Consider the following 13690-nt stretch of genomic DNA (forward strand, 5'->3'; position numbering starts at 1 on the left):
TCTCTAAAAGAAAGAAGAATATGCAAGCCAAAAGAATATTGCCTTGATTTATATATCTTCAAGTATTGCCTGTGTTTGCACGTCTACCTGTGTTTAATGTGTTAACAAAATAAGCCATAAATCAGATATCATTCCTATGAAAATATTAGATGGTATTTATGATTTCAGCCCTTCAAATTATAAAATACCAAGCCTTATGTGGGCATTATGTAATTGAAGAACACAGGCACAGGTGGTGTTTAGAAAGATATTCAGATTGTAATCTTTAACAGAACTTGTACACCTGTTGCCTATGAATAGGAGTGTTGAAAATATAAACCCCATTGTCTTATGGCCACAGCAATATGATAGCATGTTTTGTTTTTTATATTTCAGTCTTAGTAGCAAGACTTAAAAATGGGAACTTTATTTTTGCATTCCAGTGGCATCCAGCATTTTTTTTGCAATAAATCATAAGTGTGTTATGAGAGGGAAGAAGAGTTTAGTGTTTTAGGAAGCTGATAATAGTGAGACTCTTTTGAACTGAGGCTTTAACAGTTTTCTGTAACATAGACAATTGCAGCCTAAATGATTTAAGATCTTGACTTATTCACACAAGATTTTGAATAATTAAGTATTTGAGTTTTGACAAGTTTATTAGGAAACCAGGAGAACAATTCCCTTGTAGTGTAAGCATGAATATAATGATTGGGAACTGGTTGAAGAATCTCCCATTTATTCTTATTTCTTTCCTAGACTGGTGTTCTTCGAACCAATTGTGTTGACTGTTTAGATCGCACTAACACAGCCCAGTTCATGGTGGGGAAGTGTGCTTTAGCCTATCAGCTCTATTCTTTGGGGTTGATTGATAAACCCAATCTGCAGTTTGACACAGATGCTGTTAGGTAAGATATTTCACAGTTAGTAAAATATGTTGTTGTTTGTTTTTTCCCGGCATTAATTTTGTAACTGTTTAATATTGTTATCTTTTTCTGTGGCTTTTTATATTTTGATGTTTTCATAATTTTTCTTTAAGTGAAAATACTTTAAGTGAAAATACTTATCAAATAAATGTTCAGACTGTTTTTTTTTTTCAGCTAACTAAATTATCCATTCATCCCTCCGTATGACATTTAACATAGAAATCCATGTAACTTCAAGATTACCTTTATTTGATTTAGTATGCTTATCAGGCTCCTTTCAGGATAACAAAACTGAGCACTTCTCTTTTGATACTTAAACTTTAAACTTGAAAACTGTCCTTTAAATGAACATAATAAAAATGTACTATAAAGCTTTTAATTTTTGTATTGCAGTTTGCCTTTGAAGTGAGCTAAGCATAATTTTTTGCCAGATGTTCCCAGTAACCAGAAATACAATGCAGAAATGCATTTTAACTTCTTTTTCTTCATTTTCCTTTCTACGGTATCTTTTTGGTCCTTTTTGGTGCATTGAAGAGAGGGAAAAATAAGCATCCTTCTGCAACCTCTCTTTGAACATTTTCAGATTATACACACATGCCTTTGACACTGAAGTTGGAACCCTCTGAATATTAGTGACCATTAAAGCTTGCAAGAGTGTTTTCTCAGGGATTTGGACATTTGGGCCTGATTGTATAAATCTGAGGTACAATTGAGGCCACATTGTTTTCCTTATTACTGTAATAGAGACCTCGGAACTCATGGCTTCAGGTAGTTAGTTCAGTATTTCTTGCATAGTGTAGCTTATTGGAGCAGTGGGATTGGGGGAGATATTTCCTTTTTTTTTTTTTTTTTTTTAAAGTAAAGATAGGATTTTACAATTAATAGTCATTGTTTGGTTTGTTCATAATACTGACTCTGATCAGTTTGGTGTTCTTAACTTCCCTGTTAGTTCTGGTTGAATTTCCTGATGGCAGATTCAAAGCATTTGGGGTTTGAGGTGAGTCTCCTTTAATGGGAAGATGCCAGTCTCAGACCAGCATGCTTGCCTTCATTGTTTTGGAGAAAGACATGGCTACAGTCTTTATCTGGTAGTCCCACAAAGGGAATTGCCTGTGGCTGTTCCTACAGGAGGAGTGGCTCCTCCATGTCTCCCTCAACTTTACTGCAATCTTGGCTAAACGCTTTGGCATCAGCAGTTATCTCAGCACAAGGGTGCTCGAGGGAAGGAAAGTGAGTCAGGTCTGCATTCTGCTTCCAAGAAGCCTAAAGAGAAGACTGCTGGATCTTTGGGGTTGCAGGATCCAGAGATAGTAATGCATACAAGAAGAGGAAGAATAATAAGCACCACATATCTGAGAGTTCCCTCCTATTCTTGTTCACATTCAAAAAGTCATAATAAGCATAAATCTGGGAAGATCTTTGTTACTAGAGGATTTAGTTGCCTTCCTATTGAAACCAATTGAACAACTTTCAATCCCAGAGGCAGACCCCTTTGGGACAGTCACCTGCTCAATACCACAAATCTGACACAACCATATTTCTCCAAGCAGAAGGTGAAGCAATAGAGGCAGAAGAAACTGTTTTGCTGCTTTGCCTTTGAGGCATCAGGTTTGATGGGACATCAAAAAAAAATTGTGAGGGTAATATTCGTTGGAGGTTTTCTGATCTTCCACTTTGTTGGCCCCTTTTCTCTTGGGTATTGAGGGTTGGTTTTTTTAACCTTTGGACAGTTGTATGACTTACTGTTGTGCTTGCTGTATACTTGTTTCTGCTTTTAGAAGAGAGATCAAAATGTGTTATTTCATGTGGCCTTCTGGTATGGATATCTGCTTCAATTACTATGTTTTTTAAATCTCTTCACTTGCTGAATGGTTTTTAGATTGGATTTTCAGATTTACTTTTCAGAACAGTGGAGGAATTATTTGAGATCATGCACAGAAGATCCTTCTATACATCTTCCTCCGATGCATCTACCAGAACTTTAATTTCTAGGAAGGAAAGGGAAAAAAAAGTCTGAAAATTCTCATAATACCAAAAAGCCAAAATAAGCAAACCTATCTGTTTTTGAATAATGCAGGGTACTATGCTAGTTTCCATCGTTTTCTCAACTCTAAGTCCAGAAACAGATTTGAACTTTAAAAAGTAATTATATAGTAGCCAGAAATAATGTGCTGTTGTGACAGAAGTATTTGACTCCTTTCATTTGTATACTGTTGACCTGCAAATCTGCCACTCCACACCTAATCTGTTGTCTTTTTTTATCCATTTCCACATCTCATCCTTCTTCCGTTCTTAAAACTGATCTTATTTTTCTGCCCAATTCTTTTTCTCTTTCTCTTTTCTCCATTACTTATACCATCATCCTTCCTTCGGGGTCACCTTCGATTCCTTTCTCTCATCCGCCTCTCACATCTAGGCTTTGTATAAATCTTTCCACTTCCCCTCTGATGCAGCTTTTTTTCTCTCCCACAATACATCCAGTCCTAATTTCTCATTTTGATTACTGCAGTCGCCTCCGCTCTGATCTCCCTGACATTCACATAACATCTCCCATTTCCAGTCTGTCTGAAATGCAGCTACTAAAATTACCCTCCTATCTGTTTGACCACATTCACCTTTTTTTTTGTGAAGCTCTGCCTTCTGTATTACATCTCATTTATACTTGTCTTGTCCCTAGTTAACACTGACTCTTACTGTCTGACTTAGTAAAGAGACAATGTTTTGATATATTCATACTTTCAAAATTATTAAACTTTTTACGGTCTTTAAAAAAACATAAGAATGATCATATTGAGTCAGAACAATGGTCCGTTAAGCCCAGTTTCCTGTCTTCCAGCAATGGCCAATGCCAGATGCTTCAAAGGGAGTGAACAGAACAGGCAATCATCAAGTGATCCATCCTGTCATCCAGTCCCAGCATCTGGCAGTCAGAGGCTTAGGGACACCCAGAGCATGGGGTTGCATCCCTGACCATCTTAGCTAATAGTCATTGGTGGACCTATCCTCCATGAACTTATCTAATCCTTTTTTGAACCCAGTTATAGTTTTGTCCTTCACAACATCCCTGACAATGAGTTCCACAGGTCAAGCCCATCTGGTCCTGGGGATTTTTTACTGTTTAATTTAGCAATTTCTTCAAAAACCTCCTCTTTTGATATGCTCAATCTGGAACAGTTCTTCAGATTTGTCACCTAAAAAGAATGGCTCATGTGTGGGATTCTCTCTCACATCCTTAGTGAAGACCAATGTGAAGAATTCATTTAGTTTCCCTACGATAGCCTTGTCTTCCATGAGTGTTCATTTAGTTGAAATGTTGATCGTCTAGTGGCCACACTGATTGGTTTGGCAGGCTTCCTGCTTCTGATGTACTTAAGTTTTTTGCTGTTTTTGAGTCTTTTGCTGGTTGCTCTTCAAATTCTTTTTTGGCCTTCCTAATTATACTTTTACTCTTGACTTGCGAGAGTTTATTCTTCTTTCTGCTTTCCTTATTAGGATTTGACTTCCATTTTTAAAGGATGCCTTTTTGCCTCTAATCACCTCCTTTACTCTGTTTAGCCATGATTGCATTTTTTGGTCCTCTTATTATTCTTTTTAATTTGGGGTTTACATTTAATTTGAGCCTCTATTATGGTGTCTTTAAAATGTGTCCGTTAAGCTTGTGGGCATTTCATTCTTGTGACTGTATCTTTTAATGTCTGTTTTAACTAGTGTCCTCATTTTTGTGTAGTTCCCCTTTCTGAAGTTAAATGCTATTTTTTTGGTATTTCCCCTCCACAAGGATGTTTAAATTTAATTATATTATGGTTGCTTTTACTGAGTGTTTCAGCTATATTCACCTCTTGGACCACCTGTGCTCCATTTAGGACTAAATCAAGAATTGCCTCTCTCCTGGTGGGTTTCCAGGACTAGCTGCTCCAAGAAGCACTTATTAATGGTGTCTAGAAACTTTATCTCTGCATCCCATCCTGAGGTTATATGTACCAGCCAATATGGGGATGGTTGAAATCCCCCATTATTATTGAGTTTTCTATTTTTGTAGCTTCTCTAATCTCCCTGAGCATTTCACGGTCACCATCACCATCCTCGTCAGGTGGTCGATATTATATTCCTACTGCTATACTCTTATTATTGAAGCATGGAGTTTCTAGCCATAGAGATTTTATGGCACTATTTGATTCATTTAAGATTTTTACTATATTTGACTCTTTCTTACACATGTAATGCAAATTGTGCTTACTAGTGGTTTAACAGTTCATTAAATTTCCATAAAGACAATTTCATGGTTAAATTGCAACAGTCTTAAATGAGAGAACTCCCTCCTGAAGGGGTTATAAAATAGCTGAAGGCTAAATCCTGCGTGAGCATCTGTTGGAGACTTAAAGAGCAGGACCATTATAAAATGTATACTTGTAGGTTTATAACTAACACGTTCTTTCTAAGAAACCTGGCTGACTTGCTTATTTTATAGGCCTTGATCAGGATATGCAGGCAGGATACAGGAGAATGAAACAAAAACACAGAGGTGGATTTAAAGTGGCATCCTGCAACTTTATTAAGTCAGGTTTATTGGGAGTGGGATGATGATGGAATCTCCCAGCGAGCTCAATAGATGAGCTGTAGTCACTTATTGTGGGTCCTGAAGTGAAATCAAAGACCAATTTTGGACCTGCAGCCCTGTTTGCAAGTACCACAGGTTAAGAGAATTGTAGATGAACATGTGCTGCTTTTAGCTTTACTCCTCACACATCTCTCTTTGATTGCAGCAATCCATGAGCTCTCAAGATCTTTCAGACCGAGGTGGCAGAGGTGCCACCATCAGGTCTTGTCAGATGCTGAGAGCTCCCAGGTATTGTGATCAACATTGCAAGATTGGAGGTTGCCTTGAGAGAGCGTTTTTGTAATGTTTTCTTGGTCTGCAAATAAAACAAGTCTAGTCTGCAATTCTCCATAAGACTGCCTTCAGTATTCTACTGCCAGACTTATGGACCTCGCCATCTCAGCTGCATTCACTATAAAAAGCTTTAATGCCCATGACCACACTCCAGAGATACCAGGCATTACTACTTGTGTCAAGTGTGGTGGTAAATGCCTCATTCCAAATAACTAATATTCAGGGTTGGACTCCATTCTGAGTCCTTTTACCACCCCCACAAAGGGGAATATGGGTACCCTTGAGGGGTTACCTCAGAGGTGGGCAAACTGCAGCCTGCGGGACAATCCTGCCCGGCCCCTGAGCTCCTGGCCCGGGAGGCTAGGGGCGAGGGGTCCGGGGGCGGTCAGGGAGAAGGAGTGGTTAGATGAGGCAGGGATCCAGGGGGGCAGTCAGGAAGGAGGGGAGGGGTTGGATGGGGCGGCGGGGGGCAGTTAGGGGTGGGGGTCCGGGGGCGGTCAGGGGACCGAGAGCGGGGGGGTGGATGGGGCAGGGGTTCCCAGGGGGTTGTCAGGGAACAGGGGGGGGTTGGATGGGGAAGGAGTCCTGGGGGGGCCATCTGGGGGCAAGAAGTAGGGGGGTCAGATGGGGGCAGAGGCCAGGCCATGCCTGGTTGTTCGGGGAGGCACAGCCTCCCCTAACCGGCCCTCCATACAATTTCAGAAACCCGATGCGGCCCTCAGGCCAAAAAGTTTGCCCACCTCTGGGTTACCTTATTCTGTGAAGATTTAAGATCTTCCTTTCTCCCTACAAGCCAACAGCATCCAACAGTCATTTCCCTGGTCTCTTCTTCATGTTTACTTCTGGGAGCTATAAGGATATATATTCTCATTTAATAAATATTTAAGTATCTAAGGTATTATAACTAATGAGCAAGTGTAAGTTTGATTTTAGAGCCCAGTCCTGTAGTGATTACCCTACTTTGGCAGAACTTCCACGGAAGTGATTATCTGAGTAAACACTCCAAAATTGGACCTGGAATGTATGATCACAGTATTTTAGACTTCAGTGTGATTAGGCTAGTGATAATTATTATGTTACCTCTGTTTTTGTAAACTGGCAGCAATATATAGGAGAAAAAATATTTCATTTAATAAGGGGAAAAAATCTAGGTATCTCAAGAATTCCACAGTAGTTACTTAAAATGAAGGAATTAAACTTTTAATATTTGGGGAAAATATTTCTAAGTTTCCATTTCTGAACATATTGTTAGGGTTTTATAACTCTAAGATTAATTTCACTCTGTTAAAATCTACCTGTTTGTTAAAATAAGCACAGATATATATTTACTTGGCCTTCTTATGGTCCCTGATGTATACCATTTATCTCTCTCTCTCTCTCACACGCTCTCACACGCTTTCACACACACATCCATGTGTATACGTACGTGATGTGTACAATAATTTCTTTGTGCATGCCCTGATAAGGCTAATATCTGAAGTGGGCAGCAGGAGGAGATTATCAGAAAAGTTTGGTGCTTTGATCTTTGAGTCTTTTAGACCAAAGCAGATGTAGAGTTAGTTGCCCAGTACATGCTTATTTTGTTTAAGAGAATGTTGCAAAAGAACACTTAACTTCTCTTGCAGTAGTTGCCACCTCTGTAATCTTTACTAGCTAAATTAACATTTTGGAAAGACAACTGGCTTTTCTGGTTCAGAAGTATGACACTCATTACGTTAACCGAAAATAGTTTATTTGGAATTCTACCTACTTACCTTTAAGTCTTTTTAAAACATAAAGGTAAGTAAGGCATAAAATACAGAGTAGAGAAGCTTTCACTTTCTAGTAGTGGTGATAGAATTCTCAGATATTTTGATTTCATTGGTTTAGATTGTTTGAGGAGTTGTATGAAGATCATGGAGACACACTTTCTCTGCAATATGGAGGTTCTCAACTTGTTCATCGAGTAAAAACCTACAGGAAGATAGCACCATGGACCCAGCATTCCAAAGATATTATGCAGACACTCTCAAGATATTACAGTAATGCTTTTTCAGGTAAATGGAATTCATGAGTGTTTTCTTTTAAGCCAGTATTTAGATAGCAATATGTACATACATATCTTGCTTTCTTTGCATTAGTAAATATTGCTTGACAGCAGCTGGTTTCTGCAAATTTAGGGAAATATTAAAAAAAGAGCATTTTAAAACAGCTGGTTACTTTGATCACTGAAATTCTGTGATAATAGGATAATATCTTTTATTGGACCGATTTCTCTTGGTGAGAGAGACAAGCATCAGCCACACAGAGCTTTTCTTCCGGTCTTGGAAAAGTATTCCAAGCGTCACAGCTAAATGCAAGATGGAACAGATTGTTTAGTATAAGTAGATAGCACATATTCTAAGGGACCATTCAAGGTTTATGACAATAGACACATTCAGTGTGTTTAAGATTTTTTTTCTCCTCCATTAACCTCTGGATTTTACACTGGGAAACTTTAGGGTAAAGAATTAAGTGATTTGGTTATATTGATGCTAATCTGATGTGTCTGTTTTTGGTTTTTTTTTTCCACTCTAAAATCTGCTGAGTTCTCTAGCCACAGCCTTGTATTTTTCATCTGAGAATCTTACATTTTGTTTTTCAGATATTAATGAAGTATGTCCACCATGACCAACCCTATGCGTTAGGGTATGTCAGTATTATCACTGTTTATGGATGGGGAAGCAGAAGCATAGAAAGATTTAGTGATTTGCCTAAAATCACACTGCAAGTCAGTTTCAGAACTGCGATTAGAAACTGCCTGCTGACTGCTAGGGTCATGCCTAACCCATTAGATCACAGTGTCATTTAACCTTGTCTTTTGCCCATTTGTAACAATGGGTGATGATAACAATAATTGGCAGTTACATAGCACTTTTTCATCTGTCCTCAGAGCCCTTGGGGTAAGCATTACTAACCACATTATACAGATGAGATAGATTGGCACAGATTGGTTAAGTGATTTGCCTGGAGACACTCTGGTCTAGATGAAGCCTGGATCCGCAAGCAGGTGACCTGAGTTGCAGTCTTGATTCTAACGCTTCCTGGCTCTGTACCTTAACTTCTCTGTGTCTCAGCTTCCTTTTCCATATCTGAAAAATAGAGGTAGTGATGATTGCCTCCTAAATGGGGCTACTGAGGCTTAAACAATGTTTCCAAAGTATTAAGGCAGGTCAGTGGCAAAGGTGAGAATAAAACTCAAAAATGGCTCAATTGAATTTGCTGTAACTTAAAAAAAAAGTAAATAAAAATTCACCTTTTAGGCAGAGACCAAGCATAAACAAATTCCTTGTATGTTGAATTTTTTTGAGACCGTTATGAGCATGAGAAAAAGTGGAGGATTGTAATGGAAGTTGGAATTCAGCTCTTTTACTGAAGAGTTGCTGCTGCTTCTGGTTAATATATTGTAATAAAGTTACAGCCTTCTTACACTTTTTAAAAACAATGAATATGAGCAATCATTTAAGCATACCCTTGACAAGCTCTCTGACAGGCTTGAATGCTACCATTTTTTGTTTCCTTTAACTGCTGGCAGAAAAGTTGGAAGAGCATGTTCTTCTTCGAGAGCTTGCTCATGTCGATTTTCATTCTAGGTGTGCATTCACCTACGTGTGCGGGCATTGGAGACTTTTGCCAGGGGTCGGCAACCTTTCAGAAGTGGTGTGCCGAGTCTTCATTTATTCACTTTAATTTAAGGTTTTGCGTGCCAGTAATACATTTTAATGTTTTTAGAAGGTCTCTCTCTATAAGTCTATATATTATATAACTAAACTGTTGTCGTATGTAAAGTAAACAAGGTTTTCAAAATGTTTAAGAAGCTTAATTTAAAATTAAATTAAAATGCTGATCTTATGCCGCCGGCCCGCTGAGCCCGCTGCCAGCCTGGGGTCCCGGCCCTGCCCACATAGGGTGAGTAGCTACCTTCTCCCTGGTTCTAGCCCATTCTCTTCCTCTCTCTGTGCACTGAGCTGAGGGTGGGAGTGCACTGAGCACAGAGCTGGGGGTGAGGGATCAGGCTGGGGGTTGGGGTGTAGGGTCTGGCCAGGAGCTAGAATGAGGGAGGGGGCTCAGGGTTGGGGCAGGAGGTTTGGGTGTGGAGTGCTTATGAGGGCAGCTCCCATTTGGTGCAAGGGGTGCAGGTGGGAATGTGGTGGGGGGAAGTGCAGGAGCTCCTGTTTGGTGCTCAGGGTGGGGGTGGGAATGTGGGGGGTGCAAGAGTCAGGGCATGGGGTGTGGGGGTGCAGAGGGCTGGGGGCATGTGAGGGGAGGGCAGGAGTCAGGACATGGGGTGTGGGGGGGATATGCCCTGATTCTACCCCACGACCCCGTCCCCACCTCTTCACCGCCTCCTCCCTGGAGCAGCGAGCGAGCTCCTGCTCCACTTCTCCCCCTCCCTTGCAAGGGCCATCAGCTGATCGGGGCAGGGAGGGAGAGGAGGAGGGACAGGAACCCAGCATGCTGGCGGGGGAAGGGGGACCTTGCCTGCCCTGCAGCAGCAGCCAGTAGGACCAAGCTTCTTCACCCTGCCCCCGTGGTGGTGGGGCGGGGGGTGGAGAAGAGCTGGCTGGGACAGGCAGGATTTTTTATGGCACGCTGCTGCCTGCCGGGGTCCCAGCCGCTGGCCCAGCTCAGCCCGCAGCTGGCCTGGGTTCGCTTGCCATAGGTTGCTGACCCCTGCCTTAGTGGTATCCGGAGGGCCAGCTGTGGCGCCCCCCTTGAGTGTCGTGCTCATGCGTCGATATGTCAGATGCCATCATCCCTTTGCCCCCTCAGTTCCTTCTTACTGCCCATGGTGGTTAGTTGAGTGCCTTTCCTTGCATAGCAAGAGCTAGCGGTTTCGTCTCTTCTGACTTCAAGCCTTAGGGTCTTGTAAATAGTTGTTTATAGTAGTTAGTGTTAAGTAGTTAAGTGTAGTTAGAAGTTAGAGTCCCAACAGGGACTTTGCCCCAGGTGGGGCATGCCCCGGTGTCCAGGGTTTAAGCCCTGTGCGGACTGTAACAGAGACCTATGCCTTTAAGTGACCCCCACAGCAGCTGCCTCAAGTGCTTGGGGAATCGCATGTGAAGGACAAGTGTCATATTTGTAAAAAATTTTGACCCAGGACTCAGAAAGAGTGGGATATTCATTTGCGGACTCTCCTCATGGAGGCTGCCCTTCATCCGGCTTCCGAGACGTCCCGCCAAGACTCGCCTAGTATTTCGGTGTGCACCCCTAATACCGGGCTCTGCCTGGCACTGTTCCCCGTCACTGGTGCCCAGAAAAAAAATGAAGAACCACAGCTCCCTGGCACCAGGCAAGAAAGGCCCTGGGGCATTGAGCAAAAGACCCAGTTTGGGCCGCCCTGCCACTCCAGAGCCACATGGACGTGCCACCTCCATTGGGGCCTGTTAGGAGGCTTATTCCTTCACCCACTTACTTCCCTGGTCCTTCTCGCATGAACAGAGAGCAACAATACCCGAAGTCCAAAGGTGCAAACAATTCGAAGTTTATTGGGGTGAACTTCCAGGAAGCATGATTCCAGTTTCCTTCCTTAGTGCCCCCCTTCCCAGCTCTGACACCATAGAGGCTTACCTGTGTCCCTGTTCCCATTTCCCCCTTTAGGTAAACATGATTCCAATTTCCCCACCCCCATTCCCTGTTCCCATTTCCCTCACACACCCCCTCACTTCCTGATTGACTGCAGACTATATAGTAAAACTTGAGTTCTGCTTAGCTATACCTTAAATTTCAGTAAAATGATTGGTTAACTAACCAATCCTAACATATTGTAACATGATTATTTAACCAATTATATACCACCACCTTAATTAGTTTACACCCAGCAAAATTAATTATTCAGCAGACAGAAACAATCACAGAACCAGACAGAGATTATGCAGACAAACAATAGGGAAATGGGGACTACAGTGATAGAGCAAACACAGAAATGAGGATTTCACATCCCAGCTATTGATAAGTGAGTTCTTGCCAGACAGGATGCTATCAAACTAAGTTTCCTTTTACATCTTCTAGGCACTTCCCTTTCTCTGGAGGCAATAGGCATTATCAGGACAGGATTGTATTCCTAACAGCCCAATAGCACCGTATTTTAATGTGACTAGGTTGGAATGTAAGGATGTGACTGTTCGCTTCCCAGCTTATGGCTGCCTCTGCTGCTTAGCCAAAGGCCTTAGCCTAAGCACAGGGCCTCAGACTGTCTCAGTAAGAGAAGGCTCTTACAGCAGCAGACAGTGATTTTGATTCTTTCTTTTATACCTCTAACTAGCCAAGTGATAAGAATACACCTAAATTCTTAGAGTATAGGCCTTTACAGACAGGCCTGAATATCTATATCCTAACAGGGCCCTTAGTCCCTTAAAGGATCCACCACCGGCTCCCGGGAGTGGTAGGGGACCCAAACTTCTGGTGGCATTGACACCTTCCCAAGCTTCCCCCATCACTGATAGAGCAGAGGCCTCTGCCCACACTGCTGGCACCATGCGTGCCGCAGGAAGCAGCAAAGACTCCCTACGAGGGCAAGCCAGTTGCTAAGACTCCTCGCGGGGCAGTGGAATGCTGCCAGTCCCCAGAGACAAGCAGCACTCTCCATCTCTGTGCCGCAGATCTCCGCTGTTGCACCCCAGATCCTCTGGGCTCACCCTCAGTCACCAGCACTGCGATCGCAGTCCCTGCAATTTTGACGCAGATCGCCTTGTGGGGGGAGCTGGTCTCCATTCCATTGGCACCAATTTCCCTCCCGCTTCAGCGCAGATCTGTCGCCTGCCCCCCGGGGGAGTGCTCCCCATTGTGATTCCGGTCCCCCTGGGACTTGTCCCCTCAATACCGACACCGATCCTCAAACTCCAAACACCTGTCTCCAGAAGCGATGGTCAGCAGGCAGACCCAGGCGTCAATGGCCCACCATGGTCAACGGAAGCGAATTTCTCCAGCACAGAAGGGCAGCGCAGCCCCTTGTCAAGACCCCACTGGCATAAACGGGCACCTGAGGCCGCGTCGACGTCTATAGCACTGCCTTGGCAGAACGGCCAGTGCAGTGGCCTTATTGGAGTGTGTGAGCATGCCCCCTTTGCACCACTCATCTGCCGCCGCCTTGGAGCAATAGCAGGCTCGGTGCATGAGATCCACTCGGAGGTTGGGATAGAGGAGACAGTGCCCACCCCAAACCCTCCTTCCCCGGTGGTACAGTCATAATCTTCATCCCCGAACAAAGCGGTTGTGGGACCTTCAAGGGCCAGCCCACCAGACAATTTTAAGGAACACCAGGCCCTGCTTCGATGGGTGGCTGAGAACTTGGACCTATGTAGGAGGAGATGGAGGTGGAGGAGATGGCCGAGCAGGCAGACACCTTGTTCAGTGTCCTCTCAGCCTCTACCCTTGCACGTGTTGCACCAACAGTGCATGGCGGGGTCCTGAAAATTGCCAAGGCCCTCTGGCAAACCCTGTCCTCCATCCCTCCCACCTCCAAAAGGGCAGAAAAGAAGTACTTTGCCCCGGCCAAAGGGTTCAAGTACCTTTATACCCACCCATCTCCTGGCTCGCTGGTTGTCTCTGTGGCCAACGAAAAGGTCAAGCAGGGGCACACTAGTTCAGCTCCCAAAAATAGAGGCCAAAAGACTGGACTTTTTTGGGAGAAAAATTTATTCACCAGCCAGCCTGCAATTCCAGGTGGTGAACCATCAGGCCCTCTTGGGACTCCCTCCATAAGTTCAAGGAGTCCCTCCCTCATGGTCTGGTCCAGGAATTCGGCACCCTGGTGAAGGAGGGCACTGCGGCGGGCAGGCGCTCTCTCCAGATGACACGGGATGCGGCTTACTTGGGAGCTAGGGTGGTCATGTGAGCAGTGGTCATGAAGCACAGCCCCTGGCTTCAGACCACAGGC

General features: G+C 43.4%; 1 protein-coding gene across 4 annotated transcripts in view; it reads left to right on the forward strand.

The window, feature by feature from the left end:
* The window catches only part of FIG4 (FIG4 phosphoinositide 5-phosphatase), a 169676-nt gene that overhangs the window by 70905 nt on the left and 85081 nt on the right, over window positions 1-13690 (forward strand). For all 4 annotated transcript variants that reach the window (XM_074948227.1, XM_074948228.1, XM_074948226.1 and 1 more), the window contains 2 exons: window positions 736-884; window positions 7663-7829. In XM_074948227.1, coding sequence (XP_074804328.1) covers window positions 736-884; window positions 7663-7829 — 316 coding nt within the window. The remainder of the gene's footprint in view (window positions 1-735; window positions 885-7662; window positions 7830-13690) is intronic.

This window comes from Natator depressus, chromosome 3 (genome assembly GCF_965152275.1).
Source record: "Natator depressus isolate rNatDep1 chromosome 3, rNatDep2.hap1, whole genome shotgun sequence".
NCBI classification, from domain to species: Eukaryota; Metazoa; Chordata; order Testudines; family Cheloniidae; genus Natator; species Natator depressus.